This window comes from Magallana gigas, chromosome 7 (assembly GCF_963853765.1).
Source record: "Magallana gigas chromosome 7, xbMagGiga1.1, whole genome shotgun sequence".
Classification (NCBI taxonomy): Eukaryota; Metazoa; Mollusca; class Bivalvia; order Ostreida; family Ostreidae; genus Magallana; species Magallana gigas.
The window spans coordinates 9543102-9557886 of record NC_088859.1 but is presented as its reverse complement, the minus strand read 5'-3'; the positions used below and the strand labels follow the sequence as shown (position 1 = coordinate 9557886).

The 14785-nt window shown below is 32.3% G+C and overlaps 1 protein-coding gene across 1 annotated transcript in view; it reads right to left on the bottom strand.

Moving 5' to 3' along the window:
- Positions 1 to 229: 229 nt before the first annotated feature.
- Positions 230 to 14785, bottom strand: part of LOC136270075 (receptor-type tyrosine-protein phosphatase epsilon-like) — a 29743-nt gene continuing 15187 nt past the window's right edge. Inside the window, exons 6-26 of the mRNA XM_066066475.1 lie at positions 14576 to 14716; positions 11614 to 11757; positions 11347 to 11418; positions 8077 to 8185; positions 7837 to 7919; positions 7491 to 7654; positions 7288 to 7375; positions 6945 to 7015; positions 6789 to 6825; positions 6602 to 6699; positions 6337 to 6465; positions 4449 to 4597; positions 4228 to 4363; positions 3843 to 4001; positions 2933 to 3026; positions 2547 to 2614; positions 2128 to 2262; positions 1858 to 1977; positions 1613 to 1764; positions 1290 to 1425; positions 230 to 986 (exon numbers count right to left, since the gene is read on the bottom strand). Coding sequence (XP_065922547.1) covers positions 915 to 986; positions 1290 to 1425; positions 1613 to 1764; positions 1858 to 1977; positions 2128 to 2262; positions 2547 to 2614; positions 2933 to 3026; positions 3843 to 4001; positions 4228 to 4363; positions 4449 to 4597; positions 6337 to 6465; positions 6602 to 6699; positions 6789 to 6825; positions 6945 to 7015; positions 7288 to 7375; positions 7491 to 7654; positions 7837 to 7919; positions 8077 to 8185; positions 11347 to 11418; positions 11614 to 11757; positions 14576 to 14716 — 2357 coding nt within the window. The 3' untranslated portion in view covers positions 230 to 914. The remainder of the gene's footprint in view (positions 987 to 1289; positions 1426 to 1612; positions 1765 to 1857; positions 1978 to 2127; positions 2263 to 2546; positions 2615 to 2932; positions 3027 to 3842; positions 4002 to 4227; positions 4364 to 4448; positions 4598 to 6336; positions 6466 to 6601; positions 6700 to 6788; positions 6826 to 6944; positions 7016 to 7287; positions 7376 to 7490; positions 7655 to 7836; positions 7920 to 8076; positions 8186 to 11346; positions 11419 to 11613; positions 11758 to 14575; positions 14717 to 14785) is intronic.

The following is a 14785-nucleotide window of genomic DNA, read 5'->3' as shown; positions in this document are numbered from 1 at the left end:
GCAAAGTTCTTTTTTTGGAAACTTAATCTGTGCCGATATAGTAAAGATGATTATTTTAATTACATTTCAAGTATCGCTTTATGTTCTCTATCTATCTAGTATCCATTCAATAGGAAAATCAACACACAGACAAGGTACGTGGGTTTATAATGGAAAACAGAATCTTATTACATGTAGCTCTAATTTATTTTATTGTATAAACTATTAAACAGCATTTGATGCAAATTTTACAAATATCAAACAAATTATTTTAAATCACAAAACAAGGCAATTATTTATTCAAAATATAAAGAAATAATTTTATAAATAAATTTGTAGAAGCGGATAAGAGATTCGGTTTTAATCAATTTGATAAAAACAATCACTAACAAACATAAACTATGTCAGTACTAGTGCAAATGTAGGAATTTATGTTCTGCTTGACGTGAAATTACGTGGTAAACAATTGACGATATTCTATAAATATTCACTAAATTCAACAATAAAAAAGAAACACCTTACAAATAAGCACATAAAACAACTGCAACAAATAAACATATTTTAACAACCAACAATTAAGAATACAACAATGGTGCATGTGTAACTAAGATGACACTTTCTAAAATGTGAACTTAACAGCATGAGACAGTTAGCGTGTATTTTCATTGAATCAAATTATTCAAAGTTTAAAAGTTAAAGACAAATGTTCAGTTCATCTAATTTAATTCAATGATCAGATATTATTTTACATAAAGAATAGAACACAACACGATTTTCATTTCGATTGAAAAACTCTATTGTTGTATAGAATACATGTATAAGGAAAACTATTCTTCATCACAGACTGTTCCAGAATCTTGTATAAATGTAAAAGATCATGAATACGAAATGAAATTCTTTTTTTGAATAACACTCCGAAATATTTTCCAAAAAGTTTAAATGTTTGCATACAGAGTGTCATTCTGTAGGTAGTCTGAAATCGTGTCAAAACAAAACTGGTACTCCTCCTAAAACAAAAACAAAATTGTTAACACAATGATACTCCTTCTAAAACAAAAGAAAAACAAATGATAGACCTTGTTAATACAAATCTGCTGTTAATATAAATATGCTGCTGTCTTGATTCAATTTAATTATCGATCCCATTATATTAATTACAATTCAGAAAAGCCTTTCTGTGATATTGACTGTAATGTTCGATTTCAGTCATCAAATATGTAATACAGAAATTAATTGCATCACAGGTTTTCTGAACATAACGAAATGGAATAATCATGACAGCTAAAATGTATAAAACCGTTTGATATTACCAGACTGGACAAGAACTCCGTTCGCCGTGTCTGAAGCTGCCGTGTAATGGTAAATAAATCCACTTCTTCATCCAGCATCATTTGTTCCAGGGCGTTAAATACAGCACAGAATGGACCACACCGTTTGGCACCATCGCTGTTAACAAACTTAAATTAATTTATCTTTGCTATTCTGATGGGCATTAAATTGGATGAATCAACTCTTCTTCTAGTAGCTATACAAAACATATCAAAACATATCAAAACAGATACTAGACAGTATCGAATCATATTTTTGGGGGATTTGTTACTAATAAAAAAGAGCATGCTTGATTTTATCAAACCTGGAGAGTACAAGTATTCTCCCAGTAGGATGGGTCCTTTCCTCTATTTTGGCCTCTTGAACAAGGTCAATCAGTATTCTTCTACTCTTGCCGTCATACTCATCTTCCCACCCTCTACACTCCAGTACAGCAACTCGCATGCTGCTGCCTCCCTGTAAAGATTGACAAGGATTATGTATCATTATATTCATTTGTTCAGTCTTTAATGATATTTATTAGGATATTGTATAGGTAGTGCGAGAAACCTTTTGCTGTAACGTAATGTTAGTCTTGGCCACATATTTTGCCAGTGTACTCTCAGCCAATTTGACTGTAAAAGGTCCAACTGTTTTTTGTTGATTCTTTGTTGGTAGCCAAAAAGAAGTCTGCAATATGAAATATTAATATTTTTCATAACTGCATGCAATACCCAGTATGTAAAACGTAAAAATCTAAGTAAATGTAATTGCAAATTTACTTATTTACTATTATGGTATATACAGGAGTAATCTCCTTTAAAGAATGTAAGACTGTACCGATTTCACTTCCTCTAGAGGAAACAGCGATACGATGGTACATGTATAGTAAGTCTTCACAAGAGTCAGGAAGTGTTCTGTGTAGTCTGGTAGAGGGAACTGGGCACTGATGAATCGGTCACATCCTGTAAACGACTGCAATTCAAAAAACACTTCTAAGTTTTCAAGTGATATCAATCTATATTGATAATCAAAGGATGTTTAAAGAGATCACTATCTTTTTGACTATCAAGAGTTGGAGCAAAAATCTGATTGTCATCGCTTAGATGTAGGGGATAATTGTTGTTCCTCTTCAAATACAAGAATACTTGAATTTGCATGCATAAGAAAATTATACATTTACTTAGAGGCAGGATAAGTCAGATATAATTTTGTAAAGTCTCATTTCTTTTCACTGTTATTATTGTATATTTCTATACCTGTAAACAGACTGCGTTGTAATATAAACTTTCTGTTGAATTTGTTAATGGACATAGATATCTCTCAACTGCATTCATATGAAACATGCAAAAAAAAATAGTGTAAAGTAACCCTAAACAAATATATAATAAATAAAATCACTTCATGCCCACATTTTTAGTGTAAAGATGGTTGAACGAGGAAATCAGTTTAAAAAAACTTCAAGCTGTATTTATTGTTCTTCATGAAATTCGTTCAAAATGCATATATGATTGATAAAACCATTTCATGCCCACATTTTAAGTGAAAAGATGGTTGAGAGAGAAATTAAGTTAAAAAAGACTTCAAGCTGTTTTTATTGTTCTTCATGAACTTCATTCAATATTCATATGAGCAGACAACTCACCCGGTAAGACATTTGGAACATAGTTTGCTGAAACGTTCGACATTCCAGATTTAAAATCGCCACGTGTATACACTTTTCTAAAGGACAACAGTTCCTAAAAGGCAAACAGTAATGTTAAATACGCAATTAAAAGAAGAATCTTGTCATCTAACTTATCTACTTTTCTAAAGTACGTTTACTTAGTTAACATAAGTGTGTCAAATCTATAATTATACAATATAATTCTGTATACATTGACTTACACCAGACATTACAATATTCCAAGATACAAATACCTTCCAAAACCCCAGGTTAAAAATCCTCATGTGTATACACTTTTTTAAAGTATACCAGTTCCTAAAGGCGTACAGTAATGTTTGAAACGCAGTTAAAAGAAGACGCCAATCAATTGGATCACATCATCTAAGTTAACTTAATTTTGTAAATTGGCAATACATTGATTAAGACCAAACATACACATAAACATATATCTTCCAAAATTAAATAAGCATCTTAATATAAACCCAAAAAAACAACCCATCCTAAAAACCAAAACAAACAAAGCATTTTTATTTTATTTGAAAACTTCTCTTCTAGTCACATAAAGAAATTGGTGAGAACAATTGAAATTTACAGCTGGGAAGCACGCTGATCTGTGTTTTCTTCACAATCTATTCTTCATATTTTATAAGCATTTTCTATTTCAGTGAATCGTGTATGGTCCTCAATTAAAAAAAAAATGTCTGCCTTGTTCCCAAGTTAAGATCAAATTAGCTGCCTGGTTTTTGCAAATATGTCAAAATATTAAAAATATTTTGAAAACAAAAATCAGAAAAATTCTCAGAAATGCTCGCTAAAATATATGGTTCAGGTGAACTATGAACAAATATGATATGGACTGACATTTACTTTTACATGTATTTCAAAGTACCTCAAACTCTAGTGCAAATGGTGATTTTTTGGAGACGTCTCCGTGGTTCAAGTAACAAGAGTGATCCTGAAATTCCTTGAGAAAAAAATCTACTGGTACAGCACGGAGACGTCCTCTGAAAGCCTCAAGTAACGCCATATACACGGTCTTGTATTGATCCTGGTGAAAATATTCAAATTCTTAATGGTAAAAAGAATTCTGATAGTTAATATTTAAATACATTGAAAAAGACATTTTACGGTACTGATCATTAATTTCACATGCCGATCATTTCTAAAAAAGGAATATTTGTTACCCTTAAACAAATCAATATACCCACATTCGCTATAATGGATATAGACGACAAAGAATTCTTACTTTTATCTAACCATTTCTAGTCACTTACTTCTCCTTGTATCATATTCATCCTGTCATTTCTCATCTTTTCTACATACTGTGGTACATTTACTTTTCCAGTTCTCTCCCCTTCATTATACAAGGCATCCAATGCTATGAACGTCCCAGTTCTGCCGATACCTGCACTGTATGAATAATCATACATTAGGACCCAGTCATTACATACAACCATAATGCAATAAACACAAGCGTGTTTTACTATACAATTACCTGCAATGAACAACGATACATTCCATGTGATGTTCCTCTGCAGTTTTCATCACGTGACGATGGAACACCACTAGACTGAGTGGTTCTGGGACCCCGTGGTCTGGCCACTGTGTGTAGTGAAACATGAACACGTCTCGCTCTGTATTTTCCTTAGGAAATGTGCATAATAATGTATAGAGATAGGTATTCTAAGACAATTGATACTTTAAGCTTTGAAGGAGATTTTGGTCAATTTTGGAGATTTTGGTCAATTTTTATTTTATTTTAATGTTAACAATGCTTCAGTAAGAAATTTATCATAGTCAACCAATATTTAAGTGCCAGTCGTCGAGTTTTAAGCGAGATACAAGCTCACAGTTCTTTGTGATGTAAACAAAGCTCTGATGATGTTTTTATCTACATTTTGAACTTTCCAAGTTTAGACCTAAGAAGAATTTGACAAAAGCTTGGAACTGTATTATATGTTCAGAACAAATTAGTATACAAAACATTAGCTTAAAATAGAACTTTTACTAGCATATTGAACCAATATAAACAAAAACATGGCAAGAGTCTTGTTTACATAGCGAAACATTTTCAGTTATGTTTCTTGCTTATAATTCTTTGACTGGCACTCAAAATTTGGTTAATCGTTAGAAATGCAAGGAAAAAGTATTGTAAAAAATAAAAACAGAAAAATCGAATTTGATCATGACCATGCCCCTTTAAACACTGAATATCATGATACATAGTGTATCTAATAAATGTGATAAGAAATTTCCATTAATACTATTCCTATGTAAGAATTCCACACACACGCTATTGTGGCCTCATCTTACCCCCAGGGACCATGTTTAAACAACTTGAATCTACACTACCCGAGGATTTATCCACACAAGTGACAGCTTTTCTGGCGAAATTGTTTTTGAAAATTTTAAAAGACTTTTCTCTCTTATTCTTTAATGTAAAAGTTTGACCCACATTATGGCCCCGCCCTACCCCTTTGAATCACGAATTGAACAAATTCTAAATAACCTTCCATTCAAGTTACATAGTTTCTGTCCAATTGGTCTTTGTGAAGAAGATTGGTTAAAAATACAGACAATTTTCCAATAATTCTTAATGATCTCCCCTTTAAAGTCTTGAGGGCCCTTCCCTCAAAAATATTTTCTGTAAGATTGTTTAAATGTGTCACACTGTTTCTGGAGAAGAATATTAAACGGTAAAAAGTACAACAACGTCAACGATGACAATGACCTACAGCGTACAAAAAACCCATATTCGATAAGGTCTAGTTTCTGCCCCCAATTTTTACAATTTGAAAAAAACAACTTATTATATAGAAATCTTGATAATACATAAAACTGAAAATGCCAGTTACAGAAATTTAAAAGTTTAACAACATTGATTATTCCTCGTGTTTCTGTGACGTCACTTAAATGGGCCATTTCGCACATTTTAAAAAAACAACATGGAAATATTTCAGTTTATTTCAGTTAGGAGAGCGCACCTTTGCTTCAAAACCATTTTTACGTATACTATTGTTCATATTATTTTGCATATCATAAAAAATGGTGTTGGATCAGGCAAGCGCTCGATGAAGTTCTTTTTCGAAAAACAGATGGAAAATACCCAATTTCTGTCTAAAATTCTTACATTCTGTAAAATTAGTTCATTTTTTAAATATTAAATTTCTGGTATGCCACCGATTAGACAATTCATCTTTATAAATTTGAACTAGATATATGTTAACCTATCTTTAAGCAAACTTCTAAAGCTCTGTTCATAACTTTAAATTTTGAGGCATAAAACATTTTATCCTGCACATACTGCTTTGATCAGAAAAACTCACTTGAGCTAAAAACAGTAGCTCACACTATCAAACATGCAAAATCAAGAAGGGCCTTACTGTTCTTTTGTTAATTCTCAGATGTCTGATTATATTTTCAGCATAGGTTTGCTCTTTCAGGCAGCGAATGCTGATGACACCTTCCATGTGCTTGTCATTCAGGTCCGGCCAATACTTAGCACATTTTTTCTAAACACAGCATGAAAAGACCAAAAGAACAACAACTTTATCCTACAATTAAAACAATACAACGACATCCTACAATTAAAGCAATTTAACTATTAATCTTTTTGAAATCGTTTAGAACATTAAAATGAAAACGTACAGTTTTGGATTCGCTGAGATTTGTTAGACAAACAATTATTCGTGCGTTTTCTTGCCACACCATTCTCCAGAAATCAACAGTAGTACTCTTCTTTGGTCCTTGTTATTTAAAAGAAATAATGGGAAAATTCTCATACGGATTGAAATCGACCAGTTTTAATCATCTAATGCTGAAGATTTAAAATTACCTTGTGTTGCTAAGTACTTTTTCTTTCCAAACACATCCTACCAAAAGGATTGAGATATATACTTTTTTTTCTTAAAATAATACATAAAAGGAAAAGAGTTGCAGATTAAACACTTTACATAGGTTATCTTGTCCTACAACAATGTTAAAAGCTTACCTCAATATAGTTGGCATTTATGTAGTCCGATTCATTCGTCGAGGTGTTCAGAACAACACGAGAGTGATCATCTTTGAAAGAATAAAATTATGCTCAAGTAAAGTAACACATATATAGACTAACTATAATACATGTTATAGTACGAATAGAACTCTTTTTTGGTCCGTCTTGTATTAATGTACTATATTCTCTATATGATGCCTATTAATATTTCTTTAAAAACCAATAAAAGCAGTTAATACAATATATATATGCATTGAAAATTTCAGTACTAAATTGTGAGCGAAACTTAAATAATCACGAAAGAAAATTGTCTAAAACTAGGATATGTGTGTAGACTCACATGGAAATATCGTAGTGTATCTATTTTTTGATAGGTTGTCTTCACTTTTCCCTGCAACACATGGATGTAGCTCTCCTTTTGGAATTTTCTGTGTACATAAATTTTGAAGAATATTGATATGTAATATTACTATTCGAATAATTGCAATTCCATTCATTGTCAAAGTTAAAAAATGAAAATAAATCTTTGCATATTTAACTTGCCTTATATTCTTTATCCATCTGGGTATTTTTGATTTCTGCTAGACTTTTTATTAATTCATCTAAGTTATTTTGTTTTTTATGAGTAAATGGTTCTCTTCTTTCTTTAAAAGATGAATCATATGTGACATTGTGGGTTCCAGTCTTTTGTATTAGCTTTTTATCACCTGTAAATTGATTAACTTTAGCAACAGATGGGTGTGCAGTGATTATTTCGTTTGACTTGTCCTCTTATTTTTAAGTCATATTTAAACAGTGATGTCAATATTGAAAACAAACGATGAAAAACATCATGTCATTAAATTATACCCATTTACAAAATGTAAAAGCTATTTAATGCAATAAATACATTTAATCAATGATTCATCCATAGTGGAAAAACCTATTCGTTCCGTTCCTTCGTTTGACGTGTTCGTTTTCTTTCTTCTCTGCCTTTATAACAAAAACGTTAATCAATCTATAGTAGTGATGCATTTGGAAACTGTCAGATAGTTGTATATTGCAAAAAGTCTATCGAAATAGTTATTTATTCAGATAAAAATGAGACGTAAAAGAACATTTTAATTAATTCATCTCTACACATATATACCTTATAACATATATCATTATTCCAACAAAGACAAGAAGAAAAACTGCTGCCCCCGCTCCAATAACTGATGTTAAAGTGTTTGTTTCATGTTTTTCTGGACTTATAAACGCTGAAAAAAATGCAAATATAATCATTACATACTATATAGTATTTAAATTGCTTTTGTTAATCAAAATTGACTGGCGACTACTTCGCTGTTGTTATTACACTGTACTCACTTTTTAGCTCACCTGAGCTGAAAGCTCAAGTGAGCTATTCTGATCACATTTTGTCCGTCGTCCGTCTGTCCGTCCGTCTGTCCGTCTGTCCGTCTGTCCGTCCGTCCGTCTGTCCGTCTGTAAACTTTTTACATTTTGAACTTCTTCTCTAAAACCGCTTATCCAATTTCAACCAAATTTGGCACAAAGCATCCTTATGGGAGGGCGAATATAAATTGCAGAAATAAAAGTCCGATCTGTATTCAAAGCGGAGAAAACCTTGAAACTGTAGAAAAAGGGGGGTGCATTTTTAAAAATCTTCTTCTCAAGAACTAATTAGTTCAATTCAACGTTGTTTAGCATAAATTATCCTTATGGGAAGGAAAATATAAATTGCAAAAATTAAGTGCTAATTCTGATTCAAATCTGAGTTATTACGAAAATAATAATAAAGGAAATGCGTGTTTCAATCAGTTTAATAGCTTCGGGCTCGGCATACGGTAGAATTACCTACGGTAAAAGGTTGGATAGGCAAGACTTGGTCTGAGCAAAACAAAAGATTGGCAGGTATTAATCTGCCAATCTCATTAAAATTTCGGGATATTTGATGGACCAGTATATGTGTATTCGCTGTTAATATTGCTGCAAAATAATGCGTATTTGGAATTGACGATTGCCGATCTGCCCCGGCTTTTATTTTGCCACGGCCCGGGTTTGCATACCCATTTTACCAAGACTCGTATTCCATACTTCTAAAACGAGGTTCTTTGTTTAAAGCAGCCATGACATTATACGAAAAAGGGTCGATCTGACTATGATGAATTTACTTGCTATGCAACCGTTCGCGTATGAAGGGAAATTTTTGAAACATGCAAACTATATTGGTGCCGATTTTGTTAAGTAAATTGAGGCTAAATATTTCAATGCGTTGACAGTTTTCACACATGACGTTGGTGTTAGCTTGTTCTGATTTTCGTTTCGTTTTCATTATTTATGCTTTGTAACCTGGGAACTATCGTCTGTATTTCGTGATTTTTACGTATCAAATAAAACAGAGACTACGGTAAATCAAACAGTTAACAGTTTACCTGCGCAAAATAAGCAAAATCTGATGTAGGGGTACTGAAATACAATTCAGTCTATCGGTAATTCGGCATTATCTTTTGCGTAATGGTAGATTAATACAAAAGGGTTTTGTTGAGATGCTCAGCATTTTCTCGAGTTAATTCAGTTTAAATAGAGTTTGATATCGCTGACGGAAATATGTAGATATATACATGTAAATATATGATTCATTTCGAAAAAATAAATTGTGTTCTTTATTTGTTATACATGTAGTGCATGTTTCTTGTGTTTAATTGTTACCCTACAATTTCTATTTACTAACCATATTTGAGTGTTAAGCTTCGAATTATAAGCAAGATACAGAGATTTGCTCACAATTCTATGTTTGTACACAGATCTTAAAAGCTAAAGATTAAAAAAGTAAAAAAATTGTCAATATTTATTACGAAAATTTTCAAAGTCTGTTCTTCCAGAAACCAACTTATTGAATTGTAAACTTAACCTTTTTAGCTCACCTGAGGGTGGGGCCACAATGGGGGGGGGGGGGGGGTCGAAGTTTAACAAATGAATCTATAGAGTAAATCTTTAAAAATCTTCTTCTCAGAAACTAATCGGCCAGGAAAGCTGAGACTTGTGTGGAAGCATCCTCAGGTAGTGTAGATTCAAAGTTGTGAAAATCATGACCCCCGGGGGTAGGGAGGGGCCACAATGGGGGATCAAAGTTTTACATAGGAATATATACAGTAAATCTTTAAAAATCTTCTTCTCAGAAACTAATCAGCCAGGAAAGCTGACATTTGTGTGGATGCATCCTCAGGTAGTGTAAATTCAAAGTTGTGAAAATCATGACCCCCGAGGGTAGGGTGGGGCCACAATGGGGGGTCGAAGTTTAACATAGGAATATATACAGTAAATCTTGAAAAATCTTCTTCTCAGAAACTAATCCGCCGGCAAAGCTGGAACTTGTGTGGAAGCATCCTCAGGTAGTGTAGATTCAAAGTTGTGAAAATAATAACCCCTGGGGGTAGGTTGGGGCCACAATGGGGGGGTCGAAGTTTAACATTAAATAGAGTAAATCTTTAAAAATCTTCTTCTCAGAAACCAGCCAGGAAAACTGAAACTTGTGTGGAAGCATCCTCAGGTAGTGTAGATTCAAATTTGTGAAAATCATGACCCCTGGGGGTAGGTTTGGGCCACAATGGGAGGTCGATGTTTTACATAGGAATAAACAGAGTAAATCTTTAAAAATCTTCTTCTCAGAAACTAATCAGCCAGGAAAGCTGAAACTTGTGTGAAAGCATCCTCAGGTAGTGTAGATTCAGAGTTGTGAAAATAATGATCCCCAGGGGTAGGGTGGGGCCACAATGGGGGGGGGGGTCAAAGTTTAACAAAGGAATATATAGGGTAAATCTTTAAAAATCTTCTCAGAAACTAATCAGCCAGATGATTCTTTATAATTGTTAAGACTTTGGCCCCAGGACAATTTTTTGGCCTCACAAGAAGGTTCAGAGTTTGATGTACGTTTATATCCCATATATAAACTATTGTTAGGGATCTTTTTGAGAACTGCAATACTCAACATATGATATGACTATAAAATCATCCTGTTAGAAAAGGGACTAATGATTATAAACATAAGAATATCCAGGGGAAAATGGATTTTTTTTATACAGGATCTACATGTATTATTGTACATTGTCCAGATAGTTTGTATTATGACTTCATTGAGCTGATTTTATCATAACTATTGTTCCTCAGGTGAGCGATGTGGCCCATGGGCCTCTTGTTCTTACTGGTTATCAAAATGTTAATACTGGGCATTGTATAAGTTTTAATTTGTATACATGCAAAATAAAAACTATGAACACTTAAAATATTTGAATTGTAAACTTTCTACATCAGAATGAGCTTCTCTATGAACGTTTTTGATACATTACGTATATTATGTTCTTTAGAAATATTTAGATTATTGAAAATCATGATCTTAATTTTTGTGAAAGACACTTACTTTTATTGCAGCCAAAAGCCCCCTTTTTTCCATTTTTGCAAAAGCATGATCCGTTGACACTGTGACATGGCTCTTAATCGCAATGTAAAGAATATAGACATTTTACTTTTAATAGTCTGTTATATGCTTTAAAAAAATCCTCAAACATGTACATTGCATCTAATTAAAAAAACCCTTATTCTTTGTTTCAATAAAAAGTGCAAGGAAATATCAATTAGCTTTTTTTAAAAATAATTTATCTTCATTCATTCTAACTTGAGTATTTACCGGTACTTATGTTGCAAAAATCTCCTGAATGGCCCAATGCACAACCGTTATAGCAACGCCCGTTAAGAGAATTGCACGTCACATTTTCTGAACAATGTCCACATTTACTATCACAATTTGTTCCAAACGTTCCATCATCACAAACTGAAATATAACAACAAACAAACAATTACACATCAAAAAGGAAAACGCAAGGTGTCAACTTTTGTTGTCATATTGCTCAACCGAGCAACAAAAGTCACCATTCTGTTCAGGTCAACCTTAACAAACACTGCAATTTGGAACAAAAGAAATAGTCTTACAAAGACTTAAAACCATAACTACTCTTTTTATAGAGTATTTACATATATTCATATGCTAGTTATTTAATCTTTCCCGAGAATCCAGAATTAGTTTTGGGGTCATGGTTTAAACAAGATAAAATCATAACTATATTCGAAATTCAGCAATTTCATTAACTAAAGCATTATAGTTCTTGTGAAGAAGAATTTTAAGACTCTTTTCAATGCTGAATTGAACCATTGAACCCCCCCCCCCCCCCCCAACCATCACCGGAGAAGAAACTTAAATCAAAGTTATTCGAGAACGTTTCCACACAAGTTACCCTTACCTTAACCCTAATAATGATTTGAACAATCTTGAATCAATGTGAGAATGATCCTACACAAGCTTTAGTTTTTCTTGACAAACACTTTTTCAAAAGAAGATTTTGACAATTGTTCTCTACTTATTCCTAAATGAAATTCATCCCTCCTCTGATTGTTGCCCACCCAACCTTTAGGGATCATGATTTAAACTTTGCCGGATAGACAGACGGACTCCGGAGAAAAGGTGATTAGAAAGCTCACTTGAACACAGGTAAGCCTTAAATAATCTATCTTAGTAAGTGAAAGTAAGTTTCTATGACAGCCAATTGAGTTTGCGAATAAACTCATAACTTTCTGGTTATATCGCAAACTTTTTGTACGTTGTTTATTTGATGATTAACAATTAGCACATTTCTCAACAATATCAGTTCAATATCTTTAAATATCAATACTGATTGGAACTTTAAATTTTTATCAAAATTCAATAAAAAAAAATAGGACGTAAGTGCTCAAAACTTAATGCATATGTAATATCGTTGCGTCATAGATCAACGTCTAGTTTGGCGGTTTTGTTTTAAAAAACATTAACTTTCTTAACTATTGTTCAAATTTCAAAAAAAACTTATTTTGTCTTCTTCCTTTGCAACATACAAGTAGTTGTATGTCATTAAAAATCAGTACCACATTTTTGAATATTTCCTTTGCTTGAACTTGTATTCACTTCAGAAAAAAGAATAATCAACAAATTCCTGTTTAATTACACGAGTCGGCAAAAACTCAATTTGAATATTATTACACAATATGAATGCTTGTTAGAGGTTTTACGAAATTTACTTCATGCATATAAAAAAGTTATATAATTTTAATCGTATCCAAATATATTATGTATAAATCACCGTAAAACAAAAAAATATTTCATCTATATTATTTAAAACTAAAATGTAATAGTTTTCATTTATTATTCTTCACAATGGTTCTTATTTAAAATGAAAAGTGTTCGCAAAAGTTTTGGTTCGTTTACAAAGGTATCAACATTGCGTAAACTGAGGGCAATGCATAGATTCTGTTTACTATCTGATATTTTGACCATTGACCATTTGTTAAACATTGCCCTAAAATTAAAATGCGTGCTTTATATATTTTTGAGTAACAGAATAATTTACATCAGCTGGTTTTGCCAAGCGGTGCAATGTGCAATGCCGAAATAGACAGCCTTAACGTATTTTCACCTTTACAGTGTTCAAGATATTATTCAGGTTCTACTTCCAAAAATTGTCTTGGAAAATAGTATTTTCCTAAACATGTACACTGTGCATTTCTAGTATTGTTATTAAAATTCTCCCTAAAAACCAACGAGTTGCTTGTTGCCAAACTTCCGTCTTTCCGAAATGTGCCGATCAACAATTTGTCGTCCATTTTTATCGGCGTGGTTTCTTTTTCATTTATTGTCATCATAATCGTATGATGTTTTTGATGTTCCTAGACTACTTATTCACAAAATGCATTTCTAGCGGATTTTGTTAATTTTATTTAGAGTAAAATCGGCATAGGATTTGTTTCAAAATTTTATTAGCTATTGGTGCACCGCCTCAAACGCTGACGCCGCCATTTTACTCTTTAACTTGTCACAAAACGCTCAATAAAATCTTTAAAAATGTTGTTACGTGTATGACAAAGGGTAAATAATAGAATTATTAACAAATCTAAATGCATTTATCGTTCATTTTTTTTTTATTTGAAATGTACTCATTTTGGAAATGTTTTGCGTTAATCCGCGAAAATTCATCGTTTATTTGCAAAAGTTTCGCGTTTATTTCCGACGTTTTCTCGTTATATTTCAATACTTTGATTTTAAAAAATAAGAAAATGAACTCAAAGGGCGTTCATTAGCTTCGAAATAAATAAATAAATAAATGATTTTTACATTTGCATTTTGTTTCCAGTGCAAACCACATTTCTCGCGTGTTTTTACCGTTTATAGTTTCAGATGTAAATAGAACCTGCATTGGGAAAAAGCTCTTGAGGGAATAATTAAGCTATTTTAATTTGCAAGGTTGTTCATAAATATAAGAAAATGAAACTCATATTCATTTGACACTCTTAAGCTGTGGATTAATGAAATTAAAACACTGCAATTCAAGAGGAAATATCATTATCCCTAATTGAAATATCTATACCGAAATTATCATCATCCCTAATTAAAATATAAATACCGAATGATTTGTAAGAGGAAAGCAATGTAATGAATATTTTACCCATCGGAAATATGATAGGACTTTACCTGTCAATTTTGCGTTGTATCTTAAGTTTTCCAATTATTGTACTTTTTTTTAAATTTCAATGCTTTCTTTAAAAAACTATTGATCCAGTCAAACCTTTGTCACATAGATCCCCTGTATATCCAGAACCACACCCCATGTCACATGTCCCGTTTGTTCTATTACATGTACTGTTATTTAAACAATTTCCACTGCATTTTTGCAGACAGTTTGGTCCGTATGTTCCTGGATGACACTCTGTTTGAAGAATCAATAATCTGTCAAACATGTACATCTGAAATCCCTTTTAAAGACATGTAATATAGT